Below are 22910 nucleotides of genomic sequence, written 5' to 3' on the forward strand. Positions count from 1 at the left end.
ACTAAAATGTATGTATCCTAAAATGGCAACATTTGTACAATTACATGAAATAAAATTCATTTTCTAAAAAAAATTTTTCATTAACGTTATTTAAGTTTTTAAATTTCCCGTTTCTTTGAATCACTCTGTATATAATAATAGTAATAATATTAAGTGTGCATATAAGAAATAATAGAACAGAAAATTTTCAAACATATCTGAATGAAAGTTGAACACTACAATTTGCAGATATAAACATGTTTATATCTGCATTTGGTACTTCTGAAAAGGACTTGCCCTTAATTGAGAAAAATAATAACTTTTTACACCATTAAGATGTAAAAGCAATAATACATATTTATGATAATTATTTATTACTTATTTACCAGAATAATAATTAATTAACATGAAAATATATTAATAAACTATTCATTCTTTCTCATGTTTTTAAAGTTCGCTATTAAAGTATTAATAACTTTTACAGTAATCTAGGAAAATTAGATAATTTTTTTACTTATACCTTGGTATGCGAGTCAACCTCTTATTTATAATTACATTTCAGGTTCCAAAATCTCTATTTTATGTCAGCATTTTGGTAAATTTTATTATTAATTTTACAGAAAATAAGAAGTTAAGTAAGTTAGTTATTTGTAAAAAATTTAACAAGTAAAAAATTAATTCAACTAAATACTGAGTTACACAAAAATGTAAATAATTATTTCTTAAAGCAAAAAAATACATACTGGAACAGAAAAAATATTTAAGCATTAATAATAAAATAACTGAATCATATTTTCATACATGGCAATTCCTAATTTTCACATATTTCTTTTAAGTAAAAGATGTGCAATGCTCAAAGAACATTCATATGAAAACATTTTCTGTTTTTCAATTCATTTCAATAACTGTTTAACACAGCTTATTCTTTGTAAACAAGATATGTGCAGTGAAACTAAAACTTATAAGATTTATGATTTTTCAGCACTAATGAGAAAAAAAGGAAAATGCAGAAAAAAGAAAATATGTGTAAATATAATATACATTATTATATAATTCCAAAAAAATTTAACTCTCCTGCAGCAAAACATACACATACTAAGTGTAGTTAATGGACAAAGTGTAGTATGAACATCAACCACATTAAATGCAAGTAAGTATTCCAGTTATAAATTTTATTCATACAAAATAATATACTTGTGTATTATATTCATTTCCTATCATTTTAACCACTAAGTTTAGGTTAAAGAAAAATAAATTTACCAGAAGAATCTTCAGATGACTCTTCAGAAGATGATGATTCTGACGATGATGATGATGACGTTGACGATGATGTTGTTGAAGAAGAATCTGATGAACTTGAAAGTGCTTCAACCAACTGTGGCACAGTAGAACTTTGTTTTGGTTGTGTTTTCAGATGCTCTCTCAGTTCATCTCTAAAAAAAAAAAACATAATTTTATCAAACTATATAAAAAATTGGGAGTAAAGCATGAATATTATTTTTTGGCAATGAAATGTTTGCTGGTCAGAAACTAAAAACAGTTCAGGAAAAGATAAAAACAGTACATCAGATGATAAAAATTAACAAAACTGGTATGATGAAATTACAATGAGGAGCATAATGTGGAAGAGGTTGAAAAATTCTGTTGCTCAAGTAGCAAAATTACATAGAATGGATATAACAGACATACTGAAAAGACTAGAATGATGTCCAAAAAGAAATTTTCTACCAAGAAGAAAATAACTAATCAAATGCAGACTTGAAAATGAGACATCAACTTTTAAAATGTACATATGATTCGGTGATTACAAATGCTGAAAACAATGCTAGTTGATAGAGCACAAAATAATATCCAATAAATTTTTGTCTTGAGTGGAGTATACAATTCTTTGATTAGAAAATGTTATGAATCGTTTTGTTAACAAAACTTTATTATTTCTTAAAAATCCAATAATGCAACAAAAATCAATCCAACAATACATTTGAAGCTACTATTCAAATTTTTACCACCTAACAGATTTACATCTCCTTCAACTCTAAAATTTGGATTCTCAAAAAACTTTGGTAATAAATTTACTAACAATGAGAAAATGAGAGATGACTTGATCTTTTGTCATGATTTATCATTATAGATTTGTTTATGAATATGCATAAATGAATCTTTTACTTGGGTTTAAAGTTTGATAAATGAACCCAAAAAACACTTTTTTTACAAACTATTTATAGAACAATTAAAATCTGAAATATCAAAAAATTTTTAATTAACTCAGAATTTAAATATAAAAAACACAACAGCTCTTTCATTTTGGAAACACTTATTTTAATTCTTGAGATAGGTCATTAATCTTTCTACCCAAACTCATTTAAACCACACAAGATTGAATTTCTACACGTAATATGTTGCTGCTAAGAAACTAAGTAAACAATCATAGTATAAAATGTTTCAACTACAATACAACAATCCAAAATTTTTTTATGCAAGGAAAAGCATTAATTTTAAATGCAAACAACCAGGCAGGTTATAATATATAAAAAAAAATACAAAAAGCCAATGTTGCATATAAAACAAGATATTTATATAAGCAAAATACAAACTGCATAAATACAAGTCTAAGTATAGTAATAGATCTTAATCAGTAACACAACATTTTTTTTAACAATCTAAAAAACGTCCTTTTAATTGCAATAAGAAACTGAATAAAAGTCTAAATACTGACACAAATATAATAAAATAATAAAATTTATTTTCTTAAATTATAATACATAGAATAAAAGTAACAAAAGAAACTAACAAAATTTTATAGACATGACTATCACCAGTTGTTTCCCAAGTTGAGATCAAAATAAATAAATAAACTATTGGCTCTCTATTCGTAATAATTCATAAAACAAAAAAGAAAAAACCATAATATATAACAAAAATAAAAATAAAAGATTAAGATAATCAAAATTACAGACTAAAGCTTGTCAGAATAGAATATAATTACAAAAATACCACTATTAGAACATATAAATAACAAAACAGGTCAGCATTATCCTTCATTTAATGAAAATGATTAATAATTAACTTATATTCTTACCCTTATCTAGATAAAAACAATTTGTAATAAATAAGTAAAAAACATAATTGATGCATAAAAATTATACAAAATAAATAAACTAATTAAAATTTCCCTTTGCCTTGCAATGGATCTCAGCTACCCAAAATACAAAAAACAAACGCCCTTAACACAAACACCTAAATACATACACAAATGTTCAGCACACACATTTTTATCTTATATATTATATTCCCTAATTAAAAAGTTTCTATATGTCCATGCTGAACTAACAAATTCTATCAATGCCCTTAAGTCTACCATTTAATAATTCAATGACCTGTTGAATTCCTAATGTGGTGGCACCAAGTTTAACCAACCTTATCTCATTAATTACTAGAGATTTTCTAATAAAATCCTTCATATTTTCTTCTTTGATTTTATTAAAAAATGTATGCAAATGTTTTGCACTCCTTCCTTGCCCAAGCTAAAATCAAAATGCCACAACACACATCAAGATCTAAAAGCAACCGATATCATTTCTAATAAATTCAAAATTGCCCTTAAAATAATTTAAATCCCATGTTAAATGGCTATACACTGAATTAAACTGTATTCTCTACACCCATTCCCTACATTGTCCCAGGAATCTTTTCTCATACTGTCAAAAAAGCTGTCAAGTTGTTCTTCTATAATATTACACGATTCATTATACTACCCTAACTCATTCTCAATTAATTTAACAGGCAATATATGCAGCAGGCATCTTGCCTGAGTTTTAATACCTTTAATATAAATATATAATGAAGCTGGAAAACATAATAAAACAGCAGCTCCCTCTCAGTTTCTAAATGGATCACATAATTGGGAGTGTTCCAAGGTATAGTAAGGAGCATGAAATCTGAAGCTTGTAGAGTAGAGCAACTAATATAGTATATATCAAAGATTCTACAAACATTTCTGATATAGGTGTTTACAAAACAGAAAATTAAATCTGTTCATGTTTCAATCTCAATCTCAATCAATTTACATTAAAAGTAAATCTTATTTTACAAAGAAATTTGATCCAAAATCGATGTTAAGTATAATTTAATATTAATTTCAATTAAAATAAAATTATCCTGAATTATCTCACTTGTAATTATTGTTTGAAAATGTTACAGGTATTTCTAAATCTAAAACTATGATAATTTATGGCCCAGCGATTAAAAATTAAAAATGATGCATATGTTGTTAAAATTGTTAAATGTAAAGTCAATACTTCCTTTTAAATGAAACAATTTTGTAAGAATGAGTTATTATAATAAATGAATCATTCCAATTAGCTGACTAACAGTAAGACATACATTGATAGTAAGCATCATATTCAAAATAAATTATGTATTACATTCATTCTATTTATAGAATACATTAAAGTTGAAAGCTTTGGGTAATAATAACATTCACTCATTTTTATTATCTCCGAGTGCATTTTGCTGCCAGTGCAGCATTTTTTTCTTGTTTTCTAATAGCGTGTATATAGTATAGGTTAAATCTTTATTTGATCTGCAAGCTTGGGAGTTAATCAACAATGTGTACAACAAATTCATGAAAGAAGTAAATAAAGTTGGAAAGTCGGGAAATGACGACAAGCATCAAAAGTGTGAAGAAAGAACAGCAGCTGCATGTAAAATATCATAACTGCAAGATCAAAGAGTAAAGAAACAAAAAAAAAGGAATTATTAAAAAAAATTACAAGAAAACTCATCAGAGCTTCTACTTCTTTCAGTACACTAGAAAATATAAAATCCACAACAAACCAGCAACAGGCCTAGATGATTTTGATATGTACACAGTGAGAAGGATTGTAAATGAATTTCATCTCAAAGAAAAAAGTGGCCCACCATTTAAAAATCACTGGAACATCTGAAAGATTCAATAGGATTCTCAGGAAATAAAAGAAGCCTAAGAAGAGTATACAACAAATGGGTTTTAAATGGGAAAAATCTGAAAACAATAGGAAACTTGTTACTGGACATCATGACATTAGGATTACGGGTATGTATGTAAACGTGATCAAAATATTCCAAACTGAAAACAGGCTGATTGTACACCTTAAAGTAATGTATATTTTATCAAGTCATATCTCAACAAAAACATGGAGGAATGCTTCAGCAGGAGGACTTCTAACTGCAATTTCTAAAAGCAGTAGATTGATTATTATATATGATTGGAGTGAAATAGGATTTATTCCAAACAAATTATTAACCTGGAAAGTAAGTGCAACAACTGGTGAGTACTATGACTCTGTGAATGCAAATAATCACTTGAAATGGGCTGAAGAAAAGTTAATGTAAAATCTTCCCAAAAGTTCCGTAATACTTTTACACAATGCATCTTATTACAAAACATTGCAAGAAGAATTACCCACATCCAACACAAGAAAACAAGAAATGCAGAACTGGTTATGTAATTATTGCATTTCATTCTCACCTACTATGTTGAAAACTCAACTATACAAGATAATTAAAAGGAACAAAGGAAAATACCAAGTATTTATGTTTGAAATTCCCAAGAAAAACGGACAACAGGTGCTGTGACTACCCCATGTAACACCAGACTTAAACTCTATTGAATGGTTTGGTTGGAAGTAAAATGTTACGTTGGAAGCAACAATGTACTTTTGACTTTAACGATGTTCAATGGAATGCTGAATATAAAATTTACTAAAATGGACACATCACACTGGAAACCTTATTGCAAAATGGACAAAAAAAAGATGAATATATTAAACAGGAGCATATAACTGACAACACTACAGAATTAATTAAAATTTCTTTAGAAGATGATAGTGGTAGAGAAAGTGGCAACACAGGAAATTCAGAATTTAGCGATTTTGACATTCAACCGCTTTAGTTTCTAAAAGTTGATTCCACTTCAATGTTTTCATTCATTACTTCTTCCTGATTACATGAAAAATTACATTCTGCAGCACTTGCAAGCTAGCATTATCTCCATCGTCATGTTAGCAATTTATAAAGATTGGAATCAAAATTATCGTCAAAAGCAGGTAGGAAATTGTTTGTGTTCAACAGGCTGCAGATGCTAGAAAAGAATAAGCCAAACATCAACAAACAGAGAGTTACCAGCTCGAGTAGGGACCCAGCAAGATAAAGAATGTCCAGGTAAAGAGATTAAATGTCAACAAACAGATATACAAAAAGTAAAAATGTGAAAGCAGATTTTCGTACATTCCCACATGTTCATAAAGATTTTTAGGTTAATAAATGTTGTATTCAAATTCAAAAATAATCAGCAAACATTTATTAACATAGTTTTTCCTTGATTCTTATAATTATTATTATTATAAATACTATCATAAAAAATTCATCTGCATTAGTGTATATGTAAGAAAGAATAAAAATTTTTTAAAAATCTACATGAAGATGCCTGACACCTGACACCTCTTGATTACAAGACTGGAACACTTGTCACTTGGCTGATGCCACTGTTGTGATTGTAGATATACAAATAAGCTACTTAAACTGCTTGAAAATCTTTAAATGAAATTTACTTGGAACTGTGACCAAGTTGCAAACTGTTATTCTGGATTTAAAGGAGGGACCCCCATTCTCCTACCAGCCTGCAAAAGGGCATCAATAAACTCCAATGTAAGCTGATCGCCTGCCCTTGTTAGTGGCAATTTAGAAAAAAAGCTAGTTATCACACATTAACCAGCTATTACTTAAACTATACTATTAGTCATTTTTTTATTGTAAAATAAAAAGTAAACAACACTTTTTTTTAAATAATGCGTGTTGAGAAACTGGTACTGGCAAAACAGATAACTTTATTGTAAACAAAATACTTAAAAACAACAGCAATATTCATTAAAGTAGCATTCAAATTACAGATATTACTTACGTTAGACCTCCTAAACCAATAGATGTAAAGAAGTTAATTGCAAAACGTGTATTTTTTGGGTTATCTCGTGGAAACAGGCCTTCCAATGCAGTCTGAAGAGTTCTAAAAAGAAAAATCATGCTATTAAACACATCAACCTAATGTCTTAAAAAGCAAATACAAGATAATGCAAATTCAATCACAAAGGTTCCTGTGTAAAAATTGAAGGTTAATTGTAGATTATATCATCATGGCAAAAAACAATATGCACTACAATACGGCAACTAAAATAGTAATATGCACCTGATCGCTATTAAATTTTTAAAATCCTGTTCCCTATCCGATAAGAAGTATTGCATACAGAATATAATGTGTGAATTGTATATATGAATTATGTGATAATTAATTATATGAATTATGTGTGAATTATATATGAATTAGTAATTCATATATATATATATATATATATATATATATGAATTATTTAGTCTCACAAATTATAATTTAAACATTTAATAAACATCCAATTTTTACATAAAATACAAAATAGTAGTCTTCTTTAAGCTGACAAAATAACTATTGTAAGTGAGGCAAAAATTGTGTAAGTAGCCTTAAAAATGTTATATAGTTAAAATTCTACTGGGTGTGATTGGAATAGAACACATATGGCATTATCTCAAATTCATATTTAATTGATTTTTAAGTAAAATATCTTTACTTCAGCAATACAGAATACTTCTAACCAAAATTTAGTGCTTATATGTAAGGTAAATCCAAAAATAACTGATTTACTTAGAAATGGTTTATTAGATTCTACTAAACTACTATGATCTTCTTCATAATACTGTTCTTTTAACTCTATGAACTTTCCCCAGTGCTTTTCATCATTGGAGGAATCATTTCTAAAAATTTCAGTAATATAGTTTTAAGATCAGTGTTTCTTTTTCATTTTCCTCAAAAAACCACTTCCCTTTCATCTGGTATTCAATATACATGAACAGAAAAGTCACATGGTTTGAAATAAGGAAGAATGAAATCAAATCTGTATTTTCACACATGCTTACTTTGTTTCCAGGTCATACTTCATAAAGAATTCCAGTTCCCTTTTGACTTGATCCCACAAATCATAACAAATATTCAAACAAATTTGTTTTTATACCCCTAACAAGGAACAAATTTTAGAGAAAAAATAACAATTTGCAAGACTTCTTTTAACATTTGTCAACGTGAATCATAAGACACACCAGTCATCTCAAAATCACACAAAAAATTTAACATATCATTGAAAATCTTTATTGACTACTGAACAAATCTTTTTTCAAGTTTTCATTATTTCAACTGACTGAAGAATAGCCAGAGTTTGGTTGATCTTCAAGTAACATTTGATTTTATTGTTTGAAACAATAGTATTCATGTAGTTGTATCTTATTAAAACCTTTAAGCATTAATGTTTCAGAAGCTGATTCTCTACAAGAAATCAAAATTTTACACATTCTTTCTAATATTATCAGTATGATAAAAATCACTAAACTTCCTCACAGATATTGGGAAAGGACATTAATAAAAACAATCAACCAACAATGACACCACAGGCAGATGTTCTGCCAGAGAACTGTGTTGAATTGACAAAGTTCATCAATTATATATAGTTTGTGCGCCCTTTCAACTCTGTTATTTTTTTATTCTTGTCTCTCCAGGTACATACAACAATAATCCAAATCTATGAACATTTAAAAAAGATGAGTAAAATTTAATTTTCCAGATATGAAATCTAAATGTACACTTACGGATCTTTAACACGTTGATTTAGTTTAGCCAATCCCATGTACTCTGATAATTCCTGGAAGAGAATTTTTATAAATATTCTGCTAGAACTAGTTGTATCATCCTCGTTCAACCTAATTGTTGAAAGAACTTCCCATGAGATGGCATCTGTATACAACAAGTGAGCAAATAATTTGGCAACATTCCTTAATTTGTTTGTTTCAACACGATGTATTGTAGAATAGCTGTCCTTAAAGATCTGCTCAAAAGGTCCCACATACATTTTATTTATCTGACAAAACCTCTGTAAAAAAAAATATTAAATACAAAAATCACATGTGTGAATTATATAGTAAATAAAATAAAGGTAATATTAAAAAATTAATGATTAATTATAAACAGCTTAATTCTAATAACATTATCATCTAAAAAATTACCAGAAATGCAATCATGTATCATAATGAGCAAACTAAAGAAAAGTAAACTGAAATGATATGTATAATATAAAAAAAAAAATTACAACAGTAAAAAAAAGTAAATGTATACTGACAGAAAAATAAGAATCAATAAAGGTTATTAACTAAAATAACTTTCTAAACTGCTTATGTTTTATACCTGATAGAAGACTGGTTGAATTAGGATGAAACCAATTACTGTAGAATCTTTGACAATAAGTTAGCTAGAATATTTTATATAAAATTAAATAAGAAGTGAGGATACGGCACTCTTATTAAAACATCATATTGAATTTACAAATATTGTAATTAGGAGGATACTGATTCTGAAGTGAATATAAAATTTTATGTGACTGAAATCTCAGATCCTAATACTGTTTGTGCAAGTTTGTAGATTTTTGTATGAGGATATTTCTGTATTTAGAAATAAAATTGATTTAATAATGTCTCCGCTGAAATTGTCTACCAATTATTAGTTAGTTCTTAATAAAAATTTTCTTATAAAAGAAAATTATTTTTTCAAAACACTTAAATTTGGAAATAACTAGGACTAACATAGCAATGTGATTTAGTAAATAAGTTAATATAGAATTATTAGACAGAAGCAGGTTCCATATATAAATATCAAGCCTTGATCTAATAATTAATGAACAAACTTGTATTACAAGTGACAATCTTAATTTAAGATTATAAGTAAAATTAATTTTGAGAATTTCGCTGTTAAAGATATGAATCTTTTTCTTTCTTTTAAGAAAATATTATTAAATGAAATTGGTAAACAACAAGCCATTAAATTAATTAATAAAGTTAATGATAGCAATATCTAGTTTCTAATATTTGTTTATGAAAAATCTGGAAATAATATCTGTTGGAAAACTATATACAGTATAACAATAGTAAAACATTTCTAAATGCATTACATAATATTATTCTATTACTGTTTTACCTTTAAAACATACCACTTAATAAATTAAAAAGATTTTGTTACACTTCATCTAAGAGTTTCATCTACTGATCTCATATGAAAATAAACAGTACAAAATGGCAAAATACATGGTAATAGTGATACTTTATTTAAAAATTATAAAAAGTACTATAACATACTTAAAAAAGCAGTTACCAATGCAAAAAAATGCAATTCAAAAAAGAAATTAAATAATCTAGAAATAGAAGTAAAAGTAAACGGTAGTTATAGTTATGATAGAAATAGAACTGTAATAATTATATAAGATTGTCATTACCAAATTTTTATTTCTTATTTATAAGGAGCTAATAATAATTTAATAATCAATTTATTACTTATAACAGAATAAATCTTCATGTGAATCCATAAAGTCTCTAATAGTAAAAATTAATGAATACCAAACATCTTTTTGTTGTCATCTATTTCTGAAGATGAAGTTTACAAAACAGCTTAAATATCTTAAATACAAAAAAAGTGCAGCGGAAAATACAAAAAACTGGTGTGAAAAAACTACCTAGAATGTTATTAAAAAAACAATGAAAGAGATTTGATGGTGTCACCATTATCTGATACTTATAAAATTTCCTTACTTTCTCTTAATTTAAGATTGTAAACATAATGCTTGTTTATAAGAAAAAATAATAATAAAATTGTTAAGTTTGATGTAAATAATAATAAGCAAGTATCCCTTAAATTAAGTAGAATCAGTCCAGCTTTCATAAGATGCTGGATAAAATGCACAAAGTTAATTTAATAATGCCCATCACTAATTGACAAATTAAAATCTTCTGACAATAAATAATAAAGATCTATCAGTGGGCATTTCTACTGATTTAACCAAATCATTCGAAATTAATCATCAGATATTACAAAAACTTGAAATTGAACAGTTATAGGTATATGTGAAAGCTGGTTCATTTTTATCTTACAAACAGAAAGCAATGTTATGATATACACAATATACATCCCAACTTGCTAAAGGTGAAATGCAATGCCCCTCAGTTCTAAAACAGGAATTTTTTTCTAATTTCAATAAATAAAAATTCTGATACCCATCCTGAATATAAAAAGAATATGTGCTGATGACATTATACCCTTTTCTCAAACAAAATAGTTAATTCCTTTAACACAATCAAACTGAGCTTACAATGAGTCATCTAAGTGATTGGATAATCAGAACTTTTAATTCCCAAACATAATAAAGCAATAGCAATAAATTTCAATTAAATAAAACTTCCTGAACTGTTTTAAATTTATTTAAATAAATGACCTAATTTTAGAAGCATCATCAATAAAGGTTCTAAGAGATTGAGATTTCCTTGTCTTGGAATGGAAATCTTATTTGAATACACAGTGTACAAAAAATTATAAAGGGGTTACACAAAGCTATTTAATATCTTTTAACTTTACTTATAGTAATGAATCACAAATAAGATGAGAATAAACATTATAGTTCTTCCTTCAAGAAGAACTTTTGTCACGCGGCACACATTTAACCAATAGGAGAGTTCATCACATATTTTAACCAGCATGTCTGGGAGCAGCAACTGCTTCAATCCTGTGCTTCAAATCAGGTAGTTCAGTAGGTAGAGGAGTCACTTACACAAGATCCTGAATAAAACCCTAAAGGAAAGCATTACATGGGGTTAGATTGGGTAACCTTGGAGGTCACCACATCAACCTCTGTCATCAAGTCAATGCTGAAAATAATCCAGCGATTGGAGAAAACATCATTCAACCAATCCTGTAGAGTTATGCCAATGAGAAGGCCCACCATCTTGTTTCCAAGTAGTTCTCTGGTCCACCTTGCAATTGAGGAAAGAGCCATGAATGCAGCATATCCAAGTAAAGCAACTCCTACTACATTTGCTTCAGCGAAAAAGAATGACCTATAAACTTACTGTTAGGCTACTGCATAGAAAACATTTAATTTTAGGGAGTCGTCCCTTTTCTATTTTGAAAGTTCATTAAATTTGTACAACAAAAAAAAAGGAGTTAATGAATGGTACTGAAAGGGATAATTACTGAGAGATTAATTAACTCCTTAAGACAAACTAATGCTATTCTGTAAAATGCAAATCTGGTTACTTCAAAACTCACTAATCTTAAAATAAATCATTGACTTACTATAGTTATAGAGACTTAAATTTACAGATTCTATACAAACCTGAGCTAATAAACCAAAAAACTTTTCATAGGTACGCTGTTCAGCACAACAATCTAAAAACATATGACACATTTCTATTTCTTGACCAGGTTTTAACTCCATCCTTAGAAGTTTATGAGCACATTCCTCAAAATCTAAACTGGAATGTATAGTTAAGTAAATTGTTTTACGTAATGCAACAAGATTTGTTTCTGTATTATCAAAAATGGTTTCCTTCTTTTTTTCTCCATCTACAAGAAAAAATATATTAAAATAAAACAATAATTAATTTTAGTAATTAAAGTCAAAATATTAAAAGAAGAAAAATAAATTTTATAGTATGTTACATTATTTACAACACATTTTTGTCCATGAAAGTGACAGTTAACTTGAAAAACAAAACAGATAAAATAAATAAAAGTATGAAGTTTTGTAAGCTGAACTCTAATGTTATTACAGAGTAATGTAGCAAGATATATTACTCAATAAGTAAAATACTGGCAATACACAATAATAATTAATTTAAACTTAATACATAATTACAAAATGAATAAAAAATTTGTAATATTAGAGAATCAGAGAATTATTTACTGACAGAATAAACTTATTTTTCCAAGCAAATTTATAAATAAAAATTGCATCAAACAATGATGGCAAAATTATATGCTTTACCTCCTTTTTAAAACTATAATCCAAATATTTTCTGAAAATAAAAATACTACAATCATTTGAAATAAGTTCACTTTCAGAAAAAAATAAAGCCCTAATTAAATAATAAAATTAATATTAAGTATTTTTCATTCAGTTGAGTGGTTTATATAACAGCTGGTTTGACTAGTTTTCAAATCACTCTACAAGTTTTATTACTTCATCTTTGAAAAAATCTTCCCATCCAAATTTAAATCATTATTTTTTTGTGAATGAGTTCATTATTTTCAAAACTCTGCATTCAAGGCATTGTTTTAAAAGAAAAAACTTCTTCTAATCTTACCTGTCAGGAAGGACTGTAAAGTACATTTCCCCTCCAGTCACTTTAATCCATAAACTTTTTTTGTTGTAGTGTGTAGTCAAGCACACTGCAACAAAAAAGGCCCCACTGCAAGCACAATTTATAGAAAAAGCCCCACTGAACAGCTTCCTATGTCCTTTACTCTGAACAGCATGTCAGTTTTATAAGAGCTTCACAATATTATCAGTATCTATAGTACTTTCAAGATCAGCACAATGCTCCTTAGGTGTTTCAAAAAACAGTGGCTTCCTGTCTCAACATTCTTGCTTAAACTTTTGAATCTTGGAGATGAAGAATTTATTGTTGCATTGCTTGCTGCTTTGTTTCAGCATTAGTGTATAATAACAAAGTCTCATCTCAACTCCCAGCGCAGTCAAGAATTTATCTCCCCTGTTTGATACAAACAAAAGTGTTTGAGTAGCAACAATTTTTTTCTTGAGTCCATTTATCAACTGTTATCCACCTGACACTACTTTCTGTAACCCAGTTCCACTGAACACAAAATATCTGGAAATTCATTTGATAACTGATTACAAATGGACCATCACCATTCTCACTCATAAAAATTCATCCTGCCTTCTCAAAATAATGGTACGATTCTTACTTACTTGTATGAAGTAAAGAAAATAATTGTGATCAAAAAAAATTTCAGTTTTCAGATTTTATACCAAAAAGGTAGTATCAAAACTAAAACTGATAATTAAAAAATACTGAAAAAATGTTTAATAGAAAGCCATAAAAGATAAGACTCACATGCACACAATCTTTGCACTTGCACATTTAAAATTAATAAAACTTTTATTTATTCTTCAATTTTTGTTATTTAATAATCATGTTAATGAATCACTCTCAATACACAATTACACAATCTGATGGCTTTGGTCCAGAACTATTGCTACTAGTGCTAGTGGAATAGGATACTTTGCTGCCTTATTACTGTGTACTTCATACCATAAAAATGTATAACACGTTTTAAATGAAAACTGAATTTTTTTTCTACAAATCTTTATCATGCAGCCGAGTCCTATTCTGCAAATGGGCAATGACATTTTTTCTAAAAGTTAGATTTTCAAAAAATAACCACACTTCATATTTCTTTCTGAACAAACTTCTTATATGGCTTGTTTATTAACACATCCCAAGACTACAGCTGACGGTGATAATTAATTGCCAGTAGGATCTGCAACTGCAATGCAATTCTTGCATTTAAATCTTTTTATGACCAGTCTATGATGTGTCAATTAAATGGATTTATAAAAACCATGTTAGCAATCTATTGAGATTGTTGGCAATCTATTATTATTATGTCTTTAGTCATAATACTCTATTTCTGAATGACAGAATGCAAAACTGTACTTCAATCAAAAACTGTTTAATGACTTCATCAACATCAGGAAAACACCCTCTTATAAACCTATAGAACTCTTTGTTGCTCTACAAAAAAAGAAATTGATACTCAAAACTTCTATCGCTGGTAAATATTTGCTTGTATTATGGTAAATTGCTTTTTGCAACCTCCTCTGCTTTCAGTTTCTTCTGCATGTAATAAAATTCTGTTTTTGTTTTTTTTTATAATACTAGCATAATGTTTATAATACTAGCATAATTTCACTTACTACACAAGATTATGACTGACACAATTTTAGCTGAAACAGTACATTAAGGTGTTGCTCCTGCCAATGTTCTTGTTGTAATGCTCCTCTGCTGTACCTCCATAAGAGATTATAAAAAACCTTCCTCATACGTTGTATGATCTTCATAATATGCAATATATAGCACGTGTAAGGTGACTGTAGTCACAAGTCTTAAGATTGCTTAAAAAATCTAAGACGCCATTGATTGTGAGATGGAATCTAACCTCACTGACAATGTGTGACTAATTTCAATGTGGTAAGTAAAATCAAACTACATTTAAACAAGAGAAAATATAACAATACAAAATTTTACTGCATAAAAGGAATTAACAAAATATCTTTAGTTTCCAAAGAAGATCAACATTTAAACTATCACCTCTAACATTAGATTGAATTTGCAATCTATCAGCATGCTCAGTAGAATGGAATTTTCAACATAAACATTCTTTAAGAACAAAATAATGATTTAATAATCATAAACACAGAGCAATAATATTGTCCAATCAGAATTATGAGAGATGTTCTGCAGTATGCTGTGGCAATATCTAAAATGTGATTCAGTGTCATTTACCCTTAAGTAGGAATTAGAAAAACCAACTTTTTGTTCAGAAGTCATTTCAGCCATGAGAATTATATTGTAGCCTCCAGACATAATAAACTCCTAAAACGGTCCATGCCTCCTGGCCAGATCACACTGAGAATGTGTATCTCTAGAGACATCCTGGAACTGAGCCCTTCAGAAGTCCTACAATCCTCAGCATGGAAGCTAACTAGGTCTGGCCTACACCCACAAAGTGCAGAAAATGGGGTAAAGAGTAAGGAAATGATGGATACTGAAAAAGAATTATCTGCCCACGGAAGTATCCTAGCACAAATTAAATCACTTAGGTATTCACTCAGGATGGAGGCAGCAATATACTGTTTCTGCATTAACCAAATTAATTGTATGAAGCAGCAAAGTTTCTTTCCTTACAAAAATTAAAGTTCCACCCAAGAAACAGATTCAGGATATAAAAGAAACAACCTTGCTCAGCTAAGCCCACATTGGAAGGACACTGAGTCACTAACGTAAAATTTATACTCTATATTTCTTATAACCATTCATTATGTTAAATAAGTTTTAAACTCTCTACGCTAAGGATAAAAAAACATATCATTATACTTTTGAAAGTAGGATAGTTTATTTTGTTTCATTCATGGTTTATTTTAATAAATTTCATATAATAGTTTTTAAGAAGTACATGAAACATGAAATTCAAACCATTATTAATATAATTTGGCTATACCAAAAATAATATACACATATTTTTATAAAGATATAAATTTTTGTGATCTATTTGATGTAAATAAAAAAAGGGTAAAAACAACACAATACAATAGATTTTAAAAGCTACATAGTGTTTGCATACATACCTTCATCTGAGTCATCTTCATCTTCTTCTGAGCCAGAACCTTCATCTTCACTACCACTCTCACTTCCTGAATCACTCTCACCTAATATTTCTCTTTGTAAAGTTTTATATTTCTCTTCATTAGCTTCATATTCTGCATCATACTTGAAAACATCTGTCACAAACAAAACCAAATAATTTAATGACATCTTGGCCCTACGAAAAGGTTAAAACTTACAAGGAAATCATTGAAAAATTTCTCTAACATTTAAAATTGACAGAACCCTTAATGCCCATCATGCAGCGACTGCTACCTCCATGTTTTCATTTAGATAACAAACAGTACAATAAAGAACAAAATATTAAGCTGATGAAACCTAAAACATCACAAAAATTTTCTGAAATCAGAAAACCACATTATTCAGTAAAAATTATAGATCTAAGTTGAAAAACATTGTAAAATTATTAAGATAAAAAGACTCAGGTAAAAAATTTCAGCTAATTCAAAATCAAAAACTATTATTAATTCATAATGCATTTTAATTCATGTTTTAGTTATACAATCAACTGGTTTTTTGGGTTTTTTTTTTATTTGGTCGATCCATTAGTAGACATTTTAAATACAAATATAATACTAATCAGAAATAATGGTTATTGAAAAACCAAACTTGAATTGACATGAGGGTGTTTAATTAATAAAATGGATCTGTTACAATTTAGAAGAACTAAATTTTATTAAAGTGAAGTACTAAATTACACTAACTTGGTCGATGATTAGTATCTGTTTAGTGAATTGCATTAAGTAATTCCATCTCGACTATATAGATTTTTTTTTCTTGATGATATCGCTACATAATCTTGAAGCTTTTGTGTGGAATGTGGAAATGTAACTTTTGTAGCGTATGAAAAATGCCATGCCAGATCAGGATTTGAACCCAGGACCTCCAGATGAAAGACAGAGATGCTACCACTCAGCCACGGAGATCAAATAGTAACATTTACAAATAGATAGTAACTTTTAGTTATACTGCATTACTCACTCGTGCATAAAACCTTTTATTTGTTAAGCAATCAAAGCTCAGTTTAAAAAATGTTTTTATTTTCACTTGTTCAGTTTTTATTTTAACTCTGTTATTTTCCAAAAATTTTAATATGAAAATGCAGTAAAATTTAAAACAACTACTTACTTTGAATTTTACTTTTTCATTTATCATACTACTTTTTCATTCGTCAATTTTATTTATTTATTCAACTTACCTATTTATTTTATAATGTAAAATGCTTAGGATTTATTTTGTGTCTTCATTTACACTTTTTGATTGTATAATGTACTGTATCTAACAGGTAAAATTACAACATCCACTGTAGATTACATCAATCTAGTTTTAAATCTGCATCATCTTGTACTTCAATCCAACAAGTTGAAATCATCTCTGCTTCACATCAAAATCAGGACAGACCTGGATAACATACAGCGAGTTTGATGACCCAAGCTGACCAAAGATAGTCACGTTTGAGGAACTCGTGTATCTCACACACAATGAGCAAGAATCAATCCTTGCCCTTATCCCCACACTAAATTTCCCTACACTTTAAATTTTGCAAAACAACATATTAAATGAACACATACAACAGAGAACAGCTAATTACGAGACATGTTTTTAAAGTAAGTACCGTTTTGAAATTCTGCCACTGCTACACTGCGGTCGACATTCCACACATATACACTATGTACCCGTATCAGTTGGCAAGCCACAGATGCCTTTACGGAAATATTCAATTGTGTTCACGTTTGTTTGGGAGTATTTAAAATGCCTGATTGAGAATCCCGCCAACTGTGAAATACATGGTGCAATTCGCTTTCGTAATGCTATAGGCATGAAAGTGGATGAAATTCATAGTCAAATCAGTGACATGTATGGAGAGAACATTATGAGCGATGGAATGGGTTAACAAAAATGGGTTAGAACTTTCAAAGATGGCCGCCAGAATGTTCATTATGGGGAACGGAATGGACGACCTTCTGCCATTACTGAAGATTTGGTGCAGAAAGTTAATGAAAAAGTGAGCACAGACCCTTTACAATTTCTTCACAATCTGAAGAGTTTCCTCAAGTTTCAAGAAGTGTTGTCTGTGAAATTGTGACCGAACACTTAAATTATCAATGATGATGGTGTCAAAGCAACCGTGTTGCAGTGGTTATAAAATCTGGTGGCAGACCTCCATGATGACAGTGTTCAAAAGCTGGTTCCACAATACAACAAGTGCCTTAATATTGGTGTTAATTATGTAGAAAAGTAGAGTACAGGCTTTCATGTGAAAATAAAATTCTTCAGAATAGTTTACTTTTTTTTTAATTTCAAAACGGTACTTCCTTTAAAAACATGCCTCATATATCTTAAAGGTCGATGGCATACACAACAATGTCAGCTCCAATAACACTGATCAAGGAAATGCATAATAGAAAAAAAGACGTCCTGGGAGGATATTTCCATATTCTCCATAAAATGTGTATTTATTTATTAATGAATGATTCACACTTCTTTCTTTATTATGGAAATTCAATCCTATTTTCTTTTCTTTATTTTTTTGGAAAAAAGCAGTGCCATTCACAAACATTTATTTTATTTCCATTTATTGTTAACATGCTATTAATATTTTCTGCCAATTCTTTTATTACTTTTTTCTGTATAAACAATGAAAATTTGAAGAAATAGACTACATTATTGAGTAATTACTTTGAATTGTAAAATAGCAGATGATTACACTATCATAATATTGGCCATTATGAAAATCCCTAATAACTCCTGGACTAGTTCCACCTCTTAACAAATATTCAGTGTTATTAACGTATTACCACCAAACATGATGAGGATTGATTCTTGCATCCATTAGGACATGTTATGTCTTTGCTAGGCTTTGTAGTCTGAATACCAATAGATAAACAGTACTTAATCTTAGTCTGTAGCGTATGAAAACATACAGGTAGCAAGGGAATAGCCAATGGGCTATTTAAATGATAACTATTGCCGCATTCGTTGAGTGTGGTATTTGATTTGGATAGCTAAATGATCTAATTCTTGCAAATGAGACTTAGGGAGTGACACATAAGGAAAATGATTTATTACTAAACCATATATATAAATAATAATAAAAATAGTCAAAAGGTGGTTTTTTTTTATTACTTTTTTAAGTTATTGCCCATAAACATGTATGTAAGGTGTATAAAGTATAATGCTTACAGACAATAAATCAACAGTTACTTATTTACACATTGTTTTTAATTATTACTTACCAATTGTATTATAAGTAACAGTTTTTTAAAATCTATTTATGACAATTTTAAATAATTAATTACAAGGGAAAGACAAATCTCAATTCAAAATAGTTACTCAACAATGTAGTCTATTTCTTCAGTTTTTCTTGTTTATACAGTAAAAAAAAATAAAAAAGGAATTGAAAGAAAACATTAAGAGCAAGATATCAGTAAATGAAAACAAAATAAATGTTTGTAAATGGTACTACTTTTTTTTTAAACAGAAAATAGAACCGAGCTTCCTTAATAAAGAAAAAAGTATGAAACATTTAACTTCTAAATAAATACACATCTTATAACTATGGAAATATACTTCCAGAACCTTTTTTTTTCTATTATGCAATTCCTTAATCAGCATCACTGTAGCTGACATTGTTTATATGCTATCCACCCTCAGGATATAATTAATTATTCTCTGCTATATGTATTCATTTAATATGTTGTTTTGTAAAATGATGTGTAACTTCCTACTGTTTAACATGATGAGTTGATAGCTTTTCTCTACCATATGTAAAATCTGTATATTGCAGTTAATATCTTTGTAGGTGTATCCTATTCTACGGTATGATTAGCAAAAGCTGATGGATGGAGCTTGAATTTGTTTTATAACTGATATATGCCCAATTACAAAAGAATAGTGATGCTTTCAAAGCCAGTAACAGATTACATAAGATAATATGACAAACCACACAACCAACTCAAAAGTACAAAAACTAAATTGCAGAACTGTAACAAACACTACAACAAGCAGACAAAAAATACTTTAATGAGCAGACAAGATGCAAGTTTTTACAACCATTCACGTTTCTTGTAGTTGCAGGTTATAGTTCCCTGTCAGAGAGTGCATTAGTTCTCTGCCAAACATGAATGCACTTGTTCTCTGCCAAACTTCAGAACGCATACAAAAATAATGTATCAACATCATTTTCAATTAAAATTTCCATTTTCTAAATAAATATGATAACACAATTTTTATTGTTATAATGATCTAATTTGTAATGCAAAATTATTTATTTCAAAAATTCACTCAGATGATTACCAGGAAGGCAGATAGCAATTTAAAAGGCCTCTCTCTTTTTCTGTTTAGCCTCCAACTACTGTAAGGTATTACTTCAGAGGATGATATGTATGAATGTAAATTATGTGCAGTTTTGTACAGTCTCAGGTTAACCATTACTTAGATGTGTGGTTAATTGAAACACAACCACTAAAGAAAACCAGTATCGACAACCTAGTATTCAAACCATATAAAATTAACTGTCTTTACTAGGATTTGAACCTTAGAACTCTCGACTTCGAAATTAGCTGATTTGCGATGACAAATTAACCATTAGACCAGCCCAGTCGACTAATTTAAAAGGCCTACCACAGCCAAGATATTAACTTTAAAATTTGTTATATTAATGAGGGAAATAATTAACAACCATAAAAATAATTTTATTTTTTTTCAAAATTATAAAGTTTACTATTTTACAATAATAAATATTTAATTAACAGATTGAAACTTGCTCTTTACTAAATAGAGAATAATTTAAGAATAGTACATACTTATAATATCTTGTCCATCTTTAGCTTCATCTAGCGTTATTAAGTGGGTGAATTGATCTTCTTCCTCCACCAGATCCAGTTTTTCAACAACAGGAAGGTGATCCTTGAAACCATCTTTCCATACTTGAAACATAACTTCTATCATATATTGAACCTGTAACAAAAAAAAACACAGCCAAACTGCTTTACAATCAAACATAAAGATCTGTTAACAGATGAGTGTGCTTAACTCATTACAATTTATATAATAACATAGTTAATTACGAAAACAATCAACTACCAAAATAACACAACGCACACAAAAGTTTGTTTAAAAAAGTATAGAGTACCATGCAGCTATAAACTTGGAAGTCGAGAGTATGGGATACACCGATTTACAAAAGAATATTCTTTGTTTCAAAAAAAAAAGTAAATATTTTTAGAAATTTGAAAAATTACGACATAATACAGAATATAAATAGAGAAATCATTTAATCTTCACCTATAGTAACATAAAATTTTGGCGCTAATATATCTTTTTATTATTACACAATTGGAGAAAGAATTTTTCTAATCAGTAAAAAAATTTTGTATGATAACATACACAATATAACTACACATTCAATACCTTATGCCACCTACAAAGAACTAAGCATTTAGAATGCAAAGAAAAGCTTTTTACCCAACAGTGGGGCTTAAATAATACAATGATAAGTAAGGATATATGTCAAAGGCAATATTTAATAAAAGATCCTGTAAATCATGATGTTTATCAAGAGTTCAGTTACTTTTTATTGGTAACTGTATACTGTAACTGGTATACTATTAAAATTTAATCCCTAATGTCACTAAAAATTAATAAAAATGGATAATAAAACTTTTAAACGACCCTTTTCAGTGGTTTTAATAATTTAATTCTTACATGGACTTTTTAGATAAAAACAGTTACTACAACACAAGTATATTTGCAAACAAAATAAAAATCACTGTGTCACTTCAGTACATGTAGAAGAAATCTTAAGATTGCATCAGCACAAAATAAAAAGGAACAGTAGTTATCATCATTAAAGTACTGATGATAAAATTTATTTTAAAAAAGTTTTATAAAATTATTTAATTAATTAATAATGTCAATTTTAAAAATATCAAAACAGATTTCAATAGAAAAAATTATGAATCAAAATACTGTGCAATTAAAATTTTAATGAATATTTTCCATACAAAAACATATATAGAAAACTCAACAGTAATTCTAAATCCAAGGTCAGAAATAATTGCAGAGTATTTTGCCATGAAGCAAAAAGTGGATGAAAATATTAATATATTTCTCTACTCAGTAAATTGAGTGTATAATACTAACAATTATCAATATTTGGACTGCTAAACTAAAACTCACGAAATTACTGTTCAGAATCAGAAATACAATTTATCACTAATAATATACAAGGGATATCTCTAGACCACTGGGAAATTTCTCTTCTTAAAGTTGGTGAACCTGTGTTGCTCATGGCCATGCTAATAATGTACAAACTGCATTATTGTCTGTAAGTTGTTGTGTTGTAGTATCTTTGATTACGTGTGAGTTATTACGTTAAAAAATTAATAGAAAAATCAATGTTGCCGCCGACTCTGAAATATATAGAATCATACATTTTTTAAACCAGCAAAAGGTTAAGCCGGCTGAAATTCATAGGCAGTTGGTTGCTGTGTACGGTAATAATGTAATGAATAAAAGAAACGTCCTAAAATGGTGTGAAAGGTTTAGAAATAACAGAATTAATATCCATGATGAAGAATTCAGAAGCC

The 22910-nt window shown here is 28.5% G+C and overlaps 1 protein-coding gene across 1 annotated transcript in view; it reads right to left on the reverse strand.

Annotated features, from left to right (window-relative positions):
* The window catches only part of ncm (pre-mRNA-splicing factor nucampholin), a 59232-nt gene that overhangs the window by 11536 nt on the left and 24786 nt on the right, over positions 1–22910 (reverse strand). Inside the window, exons 5-10 of the mRNA XM_075356950.1 lie at positions 21126–21279; positions 16284–16436; positions 12249–12478; positions 8686–8966; positions 6920–7021; positions 1240–1412 (exon numbers count right to left, since the gene is read on the reverse strand). Coding sequence (XP_075213065.1) covers positions 1240–1412; positions 6920–7021; positions 8686–8966; positions 12249–12478; positions 16284–16436; positions 21126–21279 — 1093 coding nt within the window. The remainder of the gene's footprint in view (positions 1–1239; positions 1413–6919; positions 7022–8685; positions 8967–12248; positions 12479–16283; positions 16437–21125; positions 21280–22910) is intronic.

Source organism: Lycorma delicatula, chromosome 2 (assembly GCF_047948215.1).
Source record: "Lycorma delicatula isolate Av1 chromosome 2, ASM4794821v1, whole genome shotgun sequence".
Lineage (NCBI taxonomy): Eukaryota > Metazoa > Arthropoda > Insecta > Hemiptera > Fulgoridae > Lycorma > Lycorma delicatula.